The 17,303-nt window shown below is 37.8% G+C and overlaps 1 protein-coding gene across 6 annotated transcripts in view; it reads right to left on the reverse strand.

Annotated features, from left to right (window-relative positions):
* The window catches only part of atp2b3a (ATPase plasma membrane Ca2+ transporting 3a), a 35,502-nt gene that overhangs the window by 11,166 nt on the left and 7,033 nt on the right, over positions 1 to 17,303 (reverse strand). For 3 of the 6 annotated variants that reach the window (XM_065248413.1, XM_065248411.1, XM_065248415.1), the window contains exons 3-17: positions 15,290 to 15,487; positions 14,352 to 14,609; positions 11,923 to 12,048; positions 9,492 to 9,620; positions 8,829 to 8,894; positions 8,583 to 8,621; positions 6,688 to 6,852; positions 6,189 to 6,403; positions 5,650 to 5,892; positions 5,305 to 5,546; positions 4,862 to 5,096; positions 3,034 to 3,213; positions 2,330 to 2,417; positions 1,848 to 1,954; positions 1,089 to 1,280 (exon numbers count right to left, since the gene is read on the reverse strand). In XM_065248413.1, the coding sequence (XP_065104485.1) occupies positions 1,089 to 1,280; positions 1,848 to 1,954; positions 2,330 to 2,417; positions 3,034 to 3,213; positions 4,862 to 5,096; positions 5,305 to 5,546; positions 5,650 to 5,892; positions 6,189 to 6,403; positions 6,688 to 6,852; positions 8,583 to 8,621; positions 8,829 to 8,894; positions 9,492 to 9,620; positions 11,923 to 12,048; positions 14,352 to 14,609; positions 15,290 to 15,487 (2,483 nt within the window). The remainder of the gene's footprint in view (positions 1 to 1,088; positions 1,281 to 1,847; positions 1,955 to 2,329; positions 2,418 to 3,033; positions 3,214 to 4,861; positions 5,097 to 5,304; positions 5,547 to 5,649; positions 5,893 to 6,188; positions 6,404 to 6,687; positions 6,853 to 8,582; positions 8,622 to 8,828; positions 8,895 to 9,491; positions 9,621 to 11,922; positions 12,049 to 14,351; positions 14,610 to 15,289; positions 15,488 to 17,303) is intronic. The other 3 variants (XM_065248414.1, XM_065248412.1, XM_065248416.1) reach the window with 1 other exon arrangement.

A 17,303-nucleotide genomic window follows, 5' to 3' on the forward strand; every position in this document is an offset into this window, starting at 1 on the left:
TTTAAAGCTAATGAAGGTTTAGTTGGAGAGACTTTATATACAGCATATCTATGAAGTAGTATTGCCTTAAAGGAAAACATCACAGTTTTTTCAATATTTTACTATGTTCTTACCTCAACTTACATGAATTAATACATACCTATCTTTTTTCAATGCGTGCACTTAACCTTTGTACAGTTCGTCGTGTATCTGCTAGCATTTAGCCTAGCCCCATTCATTCCTTAGGATCCAAACAGAGAAGAATTAAGAAGCCACAAAACACTTCCATGTTTTCCCTATTTAAAGACTCTTACATGAGTAGTAAGTATGGGAAAACATGGAAGTGTTTGGGGTCTTCTAAATTCATCCCTGTTTGGATCCTAAGGAATGAATGGGGCTAGGCTAAATGCTAACTCATTCACGACGCGCTGTGCAAACATTAACTCTTTCCCCGCCATTGACGAGATTTCTCGTCAATTAAGAGAAAACGCTTCCCCGCCAATGACGAGATATTCCGTCTTTCCGCAATACCGCTATTATCCACCAGGTGGCGCCCTTCCGCAACTTTTTAAAACCGGAAGTATTTCCCTATGCCAAGCTGCTGCATGTCCGTGTCTGTTTTAAAGATCGCTCTGAATGGATGTCTATGAAAAGTCCGTCATAAAAATGGAATTATTTCTGCTTTTTGCTCAAAATATGGTGTTTTTGCAAAAACCTACCCATATTCAAAAGCTGATTGCAAAAGAACCACTAAAGGTAGGATGAAACGTTTTTTTTTGTTTGAAAGCAGAGGGTCTGCTCTTTCATTTGGTATATTGTATGTTTATATATTTAAAGAAGAACATTTTCTGGAAGGCATTAAACTTTGTTGAAAATCATGAAAAACGCTGGCGCTGGCTGGCAACTTTTTTTAAAAACGCTGGCGGTGAAAGAGTTAAGTGCACGCATTTAATAAAGATAGGTATGTATTAATTAGTCTAAGTTAAGGTAAGAACAGTTTTCCTTTAAGATGGATAGAAATTTAATCCTTAAAGAAAACATATTTTCTTTGGGCATGGTTTAATTATTATTTTCCTTAAAGGTTGAATAGGTCCGTGGTGTTGATGTACCTGTGTGATACAGGCACCTGTGAAGGCTACTATGACAGCCACCACATTGACAGTGAGCTGAAACTGTAGAAACTTGGAGATGCTGTCATATACGTTCCTTCCCCACATCACAGCCTTCACTATGCTGGAGAAGTTATCATCTGTTAGTATGATGTCAGACGCCTCCTTTGCCACATCCGTACCAGCGATGCCCTGTTTCAACAGAGAGATCCATTATATTTTTAGCATCCACACCATTTCTTTTAATCAATAATGGGTTGTTTTTTTTAAGCTGAATACTGAGCAATTATTCGGATTTTAAAGTTATGTCGTTTTTACTTAAACCAAGGTATGTTGTTCTGAACCATGAGTGCTTTTGTCATCAACCTGAACCCTTGGAAGTTGTTTATTGCTGCAAAATATACATAATCAATAATCAATTCTGGAGTACGAGAAAAGTATTTAATACAAGTAAGAAATATATGAAATAAAACATCAAAACAGAACTTGGCGATTCAAAAAAGTAGTGGCTGAGGTTTTGTTCAGTAACAGGAAACTTGCTGTGGTCATTGTTGAATTTATGGTGATCTCATACTTAACCCTTTCAATGTTGGTTAAAAAAATAACACACAGATGCAAGTACCGGAGGGTCGACACATGCCACCCATTGATAGCCTCAGGGTGAGTTGGTTTATCTTTTTTTGTACAGAACCTAAAATGAGTAGCTCTGTGATAATCTTTTATATTGTGGATCATTATTGTATAAAATGGATCTCTCACCATTGCAAAGCCAACATCAGCTTTCTTTAAAGCTGGACCGTCGTTCGTGCCGTCACCTGTGACCGCGACCACCTGCCTTTGTTCCAAAACGGTGCTGTCTATGATACCTGTGAACAAACACATACACTAAACATTTAAAGGAGGTGGTGGTGCTCCACAGAATCCATAAAACAGATCAAATCATCCACACAATTAACCACATTCCCTCTGCATTTCATTATCCTTGTTTCCTGTCTGCCATTATTGGACAAACTGATTAATCCAAGTGTGCCTGACCTCAGTAGTCACAAACAAACTGATTAATCCAGGTGTGCCTGACCTCAGTAGTCACAACAACAATAATCAGACACACCTGGATTAATCAGTTTGTCCAATAATGGCAGACAGGAAACAAGGAGCTGGCTGAAGTTCAGGAAGTAGTGCAGCTGGGCATAAAGCCTATTACGAAAAAAATTAGGATACATTTGTGAAGAGAAACTCACCTTTAACTAGCGTGTGTTTGTCGGTAGGGGACGATCGAGCAAGAACTCTGAGCTTGGGCCAAATTTTGTCAATGCGCTCCTGCTCAATCTGGAAGAAATAAAGGCAGACAGATTTTATCTATGCATTTATATCTAACTAATCTCTTGCTTTCCTCATAGGCGTAAGTACAGATGATTGTCATCATTGTTAGTTTTATAAAAAGTTGACAAATCTCTGTCATAAATATATGTGACCCTGGACCACAAAACCAGGCATAAGGGTACATTATTTTTTAAAAGAGATGTAAACATAATCTGAAAGAAGAATAAATAAACTTTCCTTTGATGTGTTTTTTTTTGTTAGGATAGGGCTATTTGGCCCAAGATACAATTATGTCAAAATCTGGAATCTGAGGGTGCAAACCATCTAAATATTGAGAAAATCACCTTTAAAGAGGTCCAAATGAAGTCTTTAGCAACACATATTACTAATCGTAAATACATTTATTTGTAGGTAATTTACAAAATATCTATAGGAAATATGATCTTTGGCATAATTTTGAGCCAAACAATGTACTATTGGCTATTGCTACAAATGCTACTTATGACTGGTTTTGTGGTCCAGGGTCACAAATTTGACACAAAATACCTAATAATCAAAATATATTCTGATAACACACAATTGCACAACATCATTACGATATATTACAACCCTGCAGGCCTACCTCTCCTTTCTCATTCCTGATTCGCCTGTTGAAGTCCTTTCCTTCCATACACAGAAAGTCATCACCAGGATGAATGATGCCACACTTGGAAGCAATGGCTCGTGCTGTGTTAATGTTGTCGCCTGTCACCATACGTACAGTGATGCCCGCTCGCTGACACTTCCTGATGGCGTCTGGGACCTGATAGTAATATATTTGACTATTTTAAGTATTAATATCGGTTCATATACAGAATCTCAGGGTGCTTTATGATAAAGCACTCAATGGAGAGATTGCGGCATAGTGATGAATAATATATAACATTGCAAGCTCTTTGATGTCTTGGAGGCTAAGCTTTTTTTTAGCTCAGATAAAAGCAATCTCAGCATGCTAAAGTCTGCTATACAAAAAACCTGCAATGTTGCTTTTATAGCCAATGTAGTTTTAACACAAATATATAAAGTCATTCTGTTTTAGTGGTAAATTAGTCATGTCATGTAATGTTTATTTAGTTAAAATGCTAAGAATTTTTTATGAAATCTAGTGGTTAGATTGTGAATTGCACCCCTGTCACCCCTCCCTTTTTGATACGTATAGAGAAGCCCCCACAGGACAAACATGTCATTGTCTGAGACAACGTACAGACTCGGGCCCTGTCCCAAATGGCACACTCCACACCCCACTTTGATGACATCATGTACTGCAGACCTTAGGGACCCTCGACGCATGTCCAAGCGGGCACACCAGAGTCGTATTTTGGGACAGACTCGAGCGTCACAACGGAAATAGGAAGGAAGAAATTGCCCATCAGTGTAAACTCCTCCCTTCCGTCTTCTGATTGGTCTGATTGCTCTTTCACAAGGACTTGGTGAAGTGCACAAAGCCTGCTGCAGTGCGGCCTTCGCGGAAGACCGCATCAAGGGTGTAAAGGGGGCGCTGATGAGCACACTAACGGCCCGTAGACTAAGCAAGCACGCGCAATTTAAGGCCACAAGAGCGAAAGTCCACATGAAGTACGCCATTTGGGACAGGGCTAAAATGCGCTCTATAGAGCAGTTTGTCTATTTGGGGCCAATGTAGAAACGTGGCGGTGCAAAATGGTGACTTTGATGTAAGGGGACCTGCAGTGTTTGTAGATAAAAACGGCTCATTCTAATTCTGCGTTTACACCAGCCGCGGTAGAGGCGTAAAGTGCGAGTGATTTCAATGTTAAGTCAATGTGATGACGCGTTGACTCGCGTCGGTGCGAATGAGGCGTTTAGTGCGGCGCGGTAGACGAGAATCCGCCTCATTCGCGAGAATGGCGCAAATGGAGGGTTACCGCGGCAAAAGCACAAGTAATTTTTTTTTTACTCTGCCGAAAAACGCGCTGCATCAACCAATCAGGAGCTTGCTTTAGTAGTGACGTGATTACAGAAAGCAGGCGGAGTCGCAGAAGCATCCCCCATGAAGCAAATTTCCACGTGAATGTCTCGATGACTAGAATTTCATGGGCGGCTTTCATGCGTGAATGAAGCGAGTACACTCAAAGTGTTCAAGCGGCAAACTACGTGCAGTAGACATGATTTTGACACCTCAAACGCGGCATGTTTAAACCCACGGTAAGGTATATACGGCACTTATAATATAGTTATGTATATTATATTGCTTTAAAGCTGCAATTCATAACTTTTTTGTAAAAAAAAATCTACTGTTTCCTAACCTTACAGTAATCATGATTTATAAATATATCTGTTAAAAACGATTTCGCGGGAAATGTTTTTCAAAACACACAAACATTTAAGTAACCTGCAATTTCATGTTTTAACAGAGATGGCGATAGAGGTGAAGAGTAATCCTGACTATATACCTCAGGTCGAACCGGGTCTTCGATGCCAACCACCGTGATGCAGATGAGATTAGAGACAATATCTGCTTCATTTTCCCAGTCTGGCATGGGGTCAGCTGGAAGATCCCGATAAGCGATGCAGATCGTACGGAGGCCATCACACGCCATTGGCTCGATCACTTTCTTTACCATCTCATCTTTATCTCGCGGCTTGAAAGCGCGTGCCTCTCCGTTACCGGACAGGATGAACGAGCATCTGACATGTAGGGAGAACCATTTCATTTGGTTTTACAAACAATACATGTTTTTGTATTTTCCAAAAAAAACATCTGTGCTTCTAATGCTTGTATAAATCATAGTAAATGCTTTGCTATCTATTTTTTCGGGAATAGGTTTAGAGTTTTTTTTATTTCTATGCATAATAATAACACATTAACACACTTCCAGTCAAACAGACAACTTACTTTTTAAGCAGGATCTCAGACGCTCCTTTGCTATACAAGCGGAAGTTTCCATCCGGCATCTGAATGACAGTGCTCATGGATTTTCGGACCGAATTGAAGGTGTAGACTTTATAAAGCTTCTCCTCTGGGATCTGCTCCCTCACGGCTTGGTAATCCTGTTTCAGGTTCAGCACGAGACCCAGTAGAGAACATTCGGTCTTATTACCCACCTGTTTGGGCAGGCCACCCTCTATATCTGCAGCCTGGGACAGAGACGTAGGTTGCATATGACTACAACAAAACTCACAGTAACGCTATATTACAGCTCCAAAAATTTTACATTTATGAAATCTAAATTACGATCACCATGATCTTAGAGGTGTAGGCGCAGTTCACAGCGACGCCAATGGAGATGAGCTCCAGTGTCTTGGGATTGATCTGGTCTGGTGTTGGGATGTCACGGAAGTGCTTGTCCCCAACATAAATCTGGACCACTGTCATCCGGTTAGTGGTGAGGGTCCCAGTTTTATCCGAGCAGATGGCTGTAGCGTTACCCATAGTCTCACAGGCATCCAGGTGACGCACAAGGTTATTGTCCTTCATCATTTTCTGTGGAAAGCCAATGACTGGATGTTAGAGTGTTGGATGAGAAATGAACCAATATATATATTATACTTAAATATTAAATTTGAAAATACCACAATAAAAACCATGGTGAGTTTTTCTAAAGGCTTAGCATTACTTAATAGTTTCATCACTACTCACTCAGTGTTGGTTTTAGTCACCCTTTGTCATTTCAATGTACAGCACAATACAGAGCCCAAACACTTCATCCTTTTAACACTTAATGTGTGTTAAATTGTTCGAAACAGTCAATCATTGCTATGCAGTTGCTTTTAACTCACCTTTACTGAATAGGCCAGTGATATGGTGACAGCCAGTGGCAAACCCTCTGGTACAGCCACCACCAACACTGTCACTCCTATGATGAAGAACTTGACAAAGTACTGCACATATATGGGCGTACACTCCGTCAGCCACACACGTCCCTGAACCACGAACGTCTCTATCACGAAATACAGCATCAGGATAATCACAGTGATGGCGGACATCACCAGACCTGTTGAGAAAAACATTTACTTTTTTACATTCCCCTCCACAATACTAGGGCGTTGCAATATGAATGACATTCAATTCAATTTTATTTATATAGCGCTTTTCACAATTGGTAATTGTTTCAACAAAAAATAAATAAATAAATAAAAATATGGGTTTTATGGGTGGTTGTCAAGATGCTGCTATAGTAAATAATTGCTAGTGGTAGCTTTTAAATAAACCCAATATGGATGCCAGGAGCCCAAAATATCTTGATGTACGAGACTCATCAATCATAAAGTTCTCCACCTGCTTTCCCGATTTGCACTGCTAGCTTGGTAAGTTTTCCCTGAAGAACGGACTTCTCCTTCTTGGGCACATTAGCTTTCTTCTTCTCTTTCTCCTCCACTTCCCCACCTTCTGCACTCTTAAGAGGCTGCATCTCCATGGCAACCGCCTCATCCTGTTTCTTGGCTGTGGTGGGCAGAGACAAAGTAGAATTATGGGTGATTGTTGTAAAGGTTCAGAAAAGTGTGACGCTACACTTAATAAAAAATCCTTGTTGCACTTAAATTTTTTAGTTTAATCAACTTGAATTTACAATTCATTTAAACTTTATGACTAGTGAGGAATTGCTATAAATGATAAAATAAAGTTGAATTAGCTTAAGTTTCAACTTTACTTTTTATATTTATTGCAACTCCTCACTAGTTAAGAAAGTAAATTCAAGTTGATTAAACTTAAAAAGTTAAGTGCAACAAAAAATTCTGTGTATTTTGTATTATGTGTGATACTGCAAACACAATGCAAATTTTATGTATGCATAAAAAATACTATATTAGTATTTACTTATAACCAAGCACACTAAATGGTTTACTATATCCAAAAACATAACTATTTCGACTTGACCTTTAAGTGCTATAATTCCTTAAAGGGGACATTTCACAAGACTTTTGGGTGATAAGTACGTGTCCAGCATTTATAATTTTTAAAAAGCCTTTGATGCCAATTTTTTGCACATATAAGATTAAGGTCTGAACTTACTATAACCATTATTTTTAGAGGACTTAAAAAATATTTCCAATAGAATTATTTAAATTTTTTAGATTATCATTATCAAAAATGATCATTACCGCAACATGATATTACATTAAATATATGCATTTACAAACTCATGTTTTGGTAATGAGAACTAAAATGTTGTCTATGACAACAAAATTTCAACTTTTATCTGGAGGGGAAAAAAAGCACTGCTTACCTGGTAGCCATCTTGAGTGTCACATTCAATTATGTCCCTTTCAACAATTTTTTTTAAAAATGTTAGTTCCTTGAGGGCTTAAACAATGATTGAAAATTGTTGCGGAGGATGAGAAAATTGGTCTTGGACACATTTATATTCCTTATTATTGTCTCTACATTTACCAATGATCACCAAATACCACATGTTTCTTTACTGTAAATGTTTATAGTATAACATGCAGTGAAGCGTTTTATTTTTTTGACTTTTTCATTATAAATATTTCCATGTCAAAGAACCCAAATCCAGTCATGGACACGTTGCGGTAATGAAAATTTTCCCCTTAAATGTGGAAAAAACAACAAAATTGGTTTGTGTGATGTCATTGGAAATCATATGCAAAATAGTACATGAAGAGATGTTTGAAAATGTATGCTTCTTATTTTGATAGGATTTTTTTAATCAAAATATTTCATGACACCTCATAAGTCTAATTTCACGAGAATCACCCTTTTAGGATGTAAAATAAATCTTTGGTGTCTCCAGTGTACATGTGAAGTTTTAGCTCAAAATACCATATAGATAATTTATTATAGTATGTTAAAATTTCCACTTTGTATTTTTGAACAAAAATGTGCCGTTTTGGGTGTGTCCTTTTAAATGCAAATGAGCTGATCTCTGCACTTAATGACAGTGCCGTGGTTGGATAGTTCAGATTAAGGGGCAGTATTATCCCCTTCTGACAGACCAATTTCAATTACTTTTTTTCACATGCTTGCAGAGAATGGTTTATCAAAACTAAGTTACTGGGTTGATCTTTTTCAAATTTTCTAGGTTGATAGAAGCACTGGGGACCCAATTATAACACTTAAACATAGAAAAAAGTCAGGTTTTCATGATATGTCCCCTTTAACACTCTTATACTAATTTATGCTAATTTCTAAATCAGTCTAGTAGTGAAAGTCACCTTTATTTTGATTGTTCTCCAAGGTCCCATCTTGTTTCCCTGTTAAAGGTAATAAAGAATTTTAAATAAAACAAAATCAAATTTATTCCTGCTACAGATTAATGTAGTTGACAAAAGAAAACAATACAGTATACGGTTCAGTATATGAGAAAGAAAAGAAAACATGAAGGCTTTACTATTTGACAGATATGGACGATTAAAAGCAGGATGTTTATGAGTCATCTCTCTATTGTGAATGTCACCTACCATTTATGATGTTGTGTTCTTTGGCTTCAACACTGTGGAACTGCATGGATGAATTACTATTGAGCTCTAATAGAATTGTTGGAAAACAGAGCACAGGACAAGAACGAAGATGGGATGTAAAAATAAAGACATAAAATAAAACCTAAATGTTGAACAAAAACATTAACTCAAATGAGTGAACAACATTTATGCATATTTCAAAATGGAAGCGCACGCAACAGTTGGGTTCTGCTACTGAAATTCCTTTTTTATTTCTTTATAAAGCAAATTATTTATAATGATTGTAACAATTATAACAAATTTACACCATCAAAAATCTTGAAGAGAGAGCGAACAAAGAGAGAAGCCGCTGTTTTGATGGAAATGGAAACAACAGCAAAGGGTCGGGAGCCCATTAAGCATTGCTAATGAGGTCATAAAGTCTTCTTCTGGTGGTTTCATACTGTACCATAATTTACGCTCTTGATGACTTCACTTGCAATGCTTTATGCTTTACTTTTATACTGAATGATCTTATCATTTTTAATATAACCATCCTATGGTTAATCTGAATGAAAAAGAAGTCCTCTTATATGTTAAGATGTTCTTTTACGATGTATATTTCATTCTTGCTCAATTGTCAACCATTTATTAAATGTTGTAAAAGAATCGTCAGCTGCAAACCTTTCTTGCAGTCTTTCTTCTCCTCCTCCATCTCACCAGCACCCAGCAGGGTGAAGATGATACCGGTTTGAGAGTTCACACCAACGGCAGTCACCACCATCTTCCCCGAACCCTCCATTACATGGGTGCCTAACAAAAAAGTCATAATTGTCTTAAGATAAACACGGTTTGGCATTGTATGAAAAGCTTTATGCTTAACTCCTTCCCCGCCATTGACAAGTTTTTACAGCAATCCATATTTCTACAATAATATGTTTACAGCCTGGTACAAAAAGTGTTTTTGATCTATATAGCTAATTTTGCCCTTCATGACAACTGTGAGGGGGGTGAATTTTTTTGTAACTCATCCGTTTAAATTATATTAAGCCTAAAACTTCTGCATAATTAAGGGCGTGACTGCTTGAGTGACGATTGAACAGCCACTGCTGTCACTAGACTCGCGCTAGGCGGGCGTGGTTTCACCTCAGCTTCACCAATGTCCCACCTCTTTGGCCATTTTTGGTTTTCCGCAAGTGATTCGTGGTGACGCGCGGCCAAGATGACGACAACAGGCAACGCCTACTTTAAGCTTCAAAACAATCTTCACAAACCAATGGGTGACGTCACGGACACTACGTCCATATTTTTTTACGGTCTATGCTTCACACCTGTGAAGCCACCGCGGCACCATGTTGGTATGCCCAAATGTTGTATTAAAGGGATAGTTCGGCCAAAAATGATATTAAACTCACCCCCAAACTGTCCGAGTTGCATATGTCCATCGTTTTTCAGACAAACACATTTTCGGATATTTTAGAAAATGTTTTAGATTTTTCAGTTGATAAAATGTTATGTTAAGGGGTCCACGACCTTCAAGTCCAAAAAAAGTGCGTCCATCCTTCACAAAATAAATCCAAACGGATCCAGGATGATAAACAAAGGTCTTCTGAGGGTAATCCGTGCGGTGTTGTTGTAGAAATATCCATATTTAAAACTTTTTTAACATAAATAATTTATCATCCTGGAGCCTTTGGATTTATTTTGTGAAGGATGGACGCACTTTTTTTGGACTTCAAGGTCGTGGACCCCGTAACATTACATTTAATCAACTGAAAGATCTAAAACATTTTCTAAAATATCCGAAAATGTGTTTGTCTGAAAAACGATGGACATATGCAACTCGGACAGCTCGGGGGTGAGTAAATCATGGGTTTAATATCATTTTTGGCCGAACTATCCCTTTAAATCAATGGAGGTTATCAGATTTTTATGATAAAACAACACTTTACTACTCTCCGTTTTTATACCTGAAGTTTCCCTGTACATTATTATAATGGAAACGTCCTAAGCATGTATTTACTGAATGTTGTACATTTTGCTTTTTAAACAGTAAATTACTATACATTCATCTTCTTTACAGTATGATCAGCGGAGAGACCGCAGCATATTTATTATTAATGACAAACATGTTCATTCTGAAATCTAAATAAATAATCATGCTTTGTACTGAATGTGCATGCAATAATTTGCTGGTTTTGTAATTATGTTATCTTTACAAGTTACCTAAACTTATTCAGAGAAATGCTGAATAACGCTAATGTCAAAAAACTTTATTTATACCCGTGTCATTAACAGAATGCAGCAGACACATTATCCAGCCCGATTAAAACATAAACATTGCAAATAACACCAGAATTAACAATTAATTTAGGTACACATATCCTCTAAATTAATCTTGTGTGACTGATACACTGTAAACCAGGTGAATTTAGATCATGATTCTGAATGTAAGTCAATAACGACCTCTGCCAGTTAGGCTTACCAAGATGGCCGCTCGAACTCTGCGCTGGCTTTACCTCACACTGTTACGTTAAGCGTTCTATGTGCAATCCAGTCATTTATATAGATCAGTGGGACAAACAGGTAAACAGATGCTGGTAAACTGTGATCAATAGTAAGTAGCAGAGCAGTCTCAGGAGAGACTAACATAAATCGTACCCTTTCCACAGGAAGCAGAGAAGAGGGGTAAATCTGATTAACCTGTTTATCAGACCTCAGGGACACACTGCCATTAAACGAGTCAATGAGATTTAACCCAAGCTCTGTACAATCTTAATGTTAAAGTACTGTGAGAGGTTTACATCTTAACAATACAAACCAGGTGAATTCCAATGTGACATTGCCAGAAAAGTGATATTTGACCTTACTTTTTCTGCATAAAATCATCCTGAATATTCTGTGAAAATATAACTCTGATATCTTTAATATTGACTGAGTATGACTCTTTTCCAACATCGTTTTCTGTTTGGATTTCATCATCTTCGATTCGAAAACAGATGGTGAGTCTCTTGAACACACACAAACATTCATCTCAACGCACATGGCCAAGCCACTCTACACAAGTACATAAACGCATATGTTTGCTTATATAAGCTTCACTTTTATTCCCTACCTGACAGCAGCATGGGATCTTTGTCGACAGATTTGCGTACGTGATCAGACTCTCCAGTGAGCGAGCTCTCATCGATCTTGAGGTCGTTCCCTTGGATGAGAACACCATCCGCAGGCAGGAGGTCACCTAGGAGACCCCGAAGTGACAGCAACAGATCAATAACATCTCACCAGTGTTTGAGTTTTACTTCCTCTAATCAGTCGGAAAAAATAAATATACTACATACATATATAAACACTATTTACGCTTGTGTATACTATGTATGTGCGTACATATTTAGTGAATAAAATATATTAATTAATACATAAATTAAAATATAAACAATTTCACTTATTCAAACCCAAATAAGTATTACTGAGCATCTATTCAGTACAATACACTCTCAGAAAAGCTGTCACTGGGTGCATATTAGTATCTCAAATTTACATTTCTGTAACTCAATGGTACCTTTTAAAAAGGGTACTGCCTCAGTGACAGCTTTAGTACATTTTTAGTACAAAAAAATAAAGGTGCCACAAAAAATTATTTACAGCGATGCCTCAAAAGGTGCTTAAAATACTTTTTTTTAAGCAAAAAGGTTCTGTATTGAGCCATAAAGCCAAAATGTGGAATCACCCTGATTTTTAAGGCCTTGTCCACACGGACACGGGTATTTTTACAACCAGAGTTTTTCCTCCTGTGGTTTAAAAAAAATCCCCTCCACACATGCTCGGTTTAAAAGAAATCTCTACATGAACACGCAAAAACACGTGATCACGTGCTGACAAGAGCATGCCACACCAGCAGGCGTAAAATAACTTAAATCGTAAAGCCACCTTGGCCAATCATAAGCCTAACAAAAGTGATTGGCAGGGGTTTTCCAAAATGTTCGTTTTAGGTGACATCACACTGTGTTTCCCCGGACGAACGTCCGAAACGCGTAAAAAAGTGACAGTTACAAAAATACCCGGGTCCATGTGGACAAGTACAGACAAAACCCTAAAGGCACTGAAGGTGACCTGTGTATTGCCTAAATGTAATTTTAAAATATGTGACCCTGGCCCACAAAACCAGTCATAAGGGTCAATTTTTCTAAAATTGAGATTTATACATCATCTGAAAGTTGAATAAAAAGATTTTCATTGATGTATGGTTTGTTAGGATAGGACAATATTTGGCCGAGATACAACTATTTGAAAATCTGTAATCTGAAGGGGCAAAAAAATTTAAATATTAGTTTTCCAAAAGAAGTCCTTAGCAACTTCATCCACTCACAAAAATAAAGTTTTGATAAATTTACGGTAGAAATGTACAAAATATCTTCATAAAAAACCATGATCTTTACTTAAAGATTAGGTGCATGATTTTTGAAAAACAAAATTTTTGATTTTTGACTCCCTTTTTTTTGGAAAAGGGAGTCGGGCCAAGTACCAAAACAAACTTGTAGCCAATCAGTAGTAAGGGGTGTGTCTACTAACCGACAGCGTTGCCTGGGTTGCGTATGTGTGGGGCGGGTCTATCAAAAGAAGGTCCAGATTCTATTGGGGTAGGGGCGTGTTTGTTTAGGTGATTTCAAATGGCAACATTGGCTTTTAGAGATCATGCACCCCGCCTTTAATATCCTAATGATTTTTGTCACAAAAGAAAAACAATAAATTTGACTCATACAATGTATTGTTGGCTAATGCTATAAATGAAGAGTTTGGTTCTAAAACGCAATAAATCCATTTTGACTAATTTGGGTAAAAAATGTTTAAAGGAGTAGTCCACTTTAAAGATGGGGTCCATTGACTTTTTATAGTAGGAAAAAAATACTATGGTAAGTCAATGGGCCCCATCTTTAAAGTGGACTACTTCTTTAATGTTTAATAATTAGATTTTTAAAGATTTATTATAAAACGGATTATTTTTTCCACAAAATGAATTTGTTTTTCAAAATGCTATAAAATCTGATCTAATTGAATCAATATATAAATGTGCATTAAAACGCGCCGCCATTGTTGTTTACAGTGTGTTGAATGGTACGCTGTGATTTGTTGAGCAGATTTATTGCTTTCTGCAGAGAAGGAGGACTGGCGTTTATCCGTTTTTGGGAAAAAAAGGAGAAAAGATGACAGAATAACACGGCGGATATTGGATTTTGCGTCAAATTAAGAATGTACTTTTTAATACTGACCTGATACAATACTGATTTTAGCGGTAACTCCTTTTTTAAGCAATTTGGAACCAAACTCTTCAAATATACCTGTGCGACTTACGACTGGTTTTGTGGTCCAAGGTCTCATATATATATATATATATATATATATATATATATGAGAATTGCTATGATTTTAATCTGCAAATGTTTGGCAACTACCCTGGTTATCATTTATATATATTTCACACCATTTCACAAATTTATTTCTTTATTATTGAGTCCTAAAAATAAGTCTATGAGGTCTACTAACCATACTTGACCTGGGCAACGTCACCCACCACCATCTCAGCCACAGGGATCTGGATGACGGTGCCGTTCCGCACCACGGCGAATCGTTGCTCCTGCTCGATACGGCTCTGCAGGCCACGGAACTGCTTCTCTTTACTCCAGTCATTGAAAGCAGTCACCAGAACCACACAGAGTACAGAGAGCAGGATAGCTGCACCCTCGATCCAACCCGCCTCCGCCTCACCCTCATCCTCCGCACCTGTGCTCACATTACCGCATGCTGCAGAGAGAGAGAGAGAGAGAGAGAGAGAGAGAGAGAGAGAGAGAGAGAGAGATGTGAGATATGAGATGTAAATGTGTGGGATGATAATGAGTTAAGGGTACTTTAACATCTCTTGTGAACATGTACTGTATGTTCTTCTATCTCTTAATATTTCTATCCCACCATCCACCTCTTTCATTCTTTCTATCCTCTTCGATATTCAGTTTCAAGTGCAAAGTATTTTATTGGCATGATTGTTTTAGTGGTCAACTGATAGGAGCTTTTTAATGGCTGCATGCCGTTATCTGGAGTGCAGGGTGGCCAATCGTCAATGTAATATCAATATAGACCAACATTTCATGAAAGCAAGTGCCATGCACACAAAACTGAACAGAGAGTTTACACAATATATGTGACATTGCCTGTGAAAACCCAGCTTAAGTCACGAATTGTGCTTTACTATTTTATACATAAATTCATCCTACATAAAGAACATTCTGTGAAAATATAATCTTGATATCTTTAATAGTGACTGAGTAAGGTCATGTCAAAGATTGAAATCAAACTTTGATGCTCCTAATCTCATTAGTTAGATTATGAGTCTTTAGTCTGGATTTTACTGATATGGTAAAATGTACCTAAAACCAAATTTTCCATTATAACCGACCGTGATAATCGAATAAGTAATCAAGAGTCACCTTCAGTTTCGCCCCCTGGTGGCTGGTAAAAGGACAGTCCGAGGGAAATGATGGCTGCTATTTCCAGGATTATGAGGGTAACATCCTGCAGAGCTTCCCAGACAAGCTGAAGGAAGGTCTTGGCTTTCTTTGGGGGGATGAAGTTCTGACCGAACACTTGCCGACGTTTCTCTAGGTCTGCAGGATTGTCCGACAGTCCTTTGGGAAGATACGAAGGTGGTCAAAGTCTGAGTGATATGCAATTTCATTGTTTAAGTCAATTCACTCAGTGGTTAGTAAAGAACTTGGATGGATATTTCCAGTCATGCAAGATCCTGTATGGATCCTTTGTTCCTGTATACCTCAGTGGCAAAGCATTGCATTAGGAGCACAAAAGGTCATGAGTTCGATGCCAGGGAATACACATACTGAAAGAAAATGTATACCTTGTAATGCACAGCAAGTTGCTTTGGATAAAAACGTCAGCCAAGCGCGTAAATATAATATATAAATATAAAGTATATAATCTAAATATATAAATATCCTACACTCTAAAAATGGCTGGGTTATTTTTGACCCATAATGAGTAAATATTGGACAGAACACACTGCTGGGTTAAAACTGACCCAATGCTGGGTTGTTTTAACCCAACTGCTGGTTTATTTTTATCTATGGTTGCATAACAACAACCCTATATTGGGTTATTTTTAACCCAGCATGTGTTCTGTCCAATACTTACCCATTATGGGCCAAAAATTACCCAGCGACTTTCAGATAAAAGGTACATAATTAGTCACTGGGACGGTACCTTTTAAAAAGTTCCTTATGTACCATTCAGGTATAGTGGCAAGATATGTGAACCTCTATGAACTGGTTTTCTACAGTGATTTGCCATAAAATGTGAATTGATCCTCATTTAGGTCACAACAATAAACAAACACAAAGCTGACAACACACAAATCATTCTAGTTTGGAGAAAAATGTAAGTAAACCCTTGGATTTAGTTTAATGTCCTTTGCCAGCAATTACTTCAAGCAAGCGCTTTCAGTAGTTTTGAATCAAACCTGCACATTGTTCAGAGGAATTTTTGCCCATTCCCATTTACAAAACCACTTCAACAACTCTGGTGTGAACAGATCTCTTGTGGTCATTTCTATGAGGTTAAGGTCTGGACTTTGAGTAGGGCACTCCAATTGTTTTTCTTAAGCCAGTCTCTGGTGGATTTACTTCGATGCTTAAGGTCATTGTCCTGCTGCATCAACCAACATCTACTGAGCTTCAACTAGCAGACAGCCTCACTGACATCCTGTAGGATATTTTGTTAAATTTGGAAATTCGTTTTTTTCCTCGATGATGGCAAGTGGTTCAGGCCATCAGGCAGCAGGATGAAGTTTTGATGTTGGTTAGCCCTTTTTGCACCATAGTATTCTTCCCGAACAATTCAACTCTTGTTTTAATCAGTCCATAAAATATTTTCCCACACTCTAAAAATGGCTGGGTTTTTTTGACCCAAAATGGGTAAATATTGGACAGAACACACCGCTGGGTTAAAATTGACCCGATCCAATGCTGGGTCGTTTTAACTCATCTGTTGGGTTATTATAATCCATGAATGCATAACAACAACCCAACATTGGGTTATTTTTAACCCAGCATGTGTTTGTGTTCTGCACAATATTTAACCATTATGGGTCAAAAATAACCTAGCCATTTTTAGAGTGCAGAAAACACTGGGGTTTGCCAAGGTGCTTTTTTGCAAACTTCACGCTCACAGCAGTGTTTTTCGGAGAGTAGCGGCTGCTCTGCCATAGACACCATGCCTGTTCAAAGACTTACGTATTAGGGATGTGCATCGATGCATCGCGTTCCCATTAAAAAGACCTGTCTAAAATCAATTCTGAATCGTAAGGCTCCGATTCAGTGTTTTATGCACAGCTTGTGCGTGTCGGCTCCGTGATCAGTAGGAAGTCCTTAGCAATCTTAAATCACTACGAGTTTGACTCGTTTATAACATGCATTTAAAAAAGCAACACTT

The sequence above is a fragment of the Paramisgurnus dabryanus genome, chromosome 11, assembly GCF_030506205.2.
Source record: "Paramisgurnus dabryanus chromosome 11, PD_genome_1.1, whole genome shotgun sequence".
NCBI classification, from domain to species: Eukaryota; Metazoa; Chordata; class Actinopteri; order Cypriniformes; family Cobitidae; genus Paramisgurnus; species Paramisgurnus dabryanus.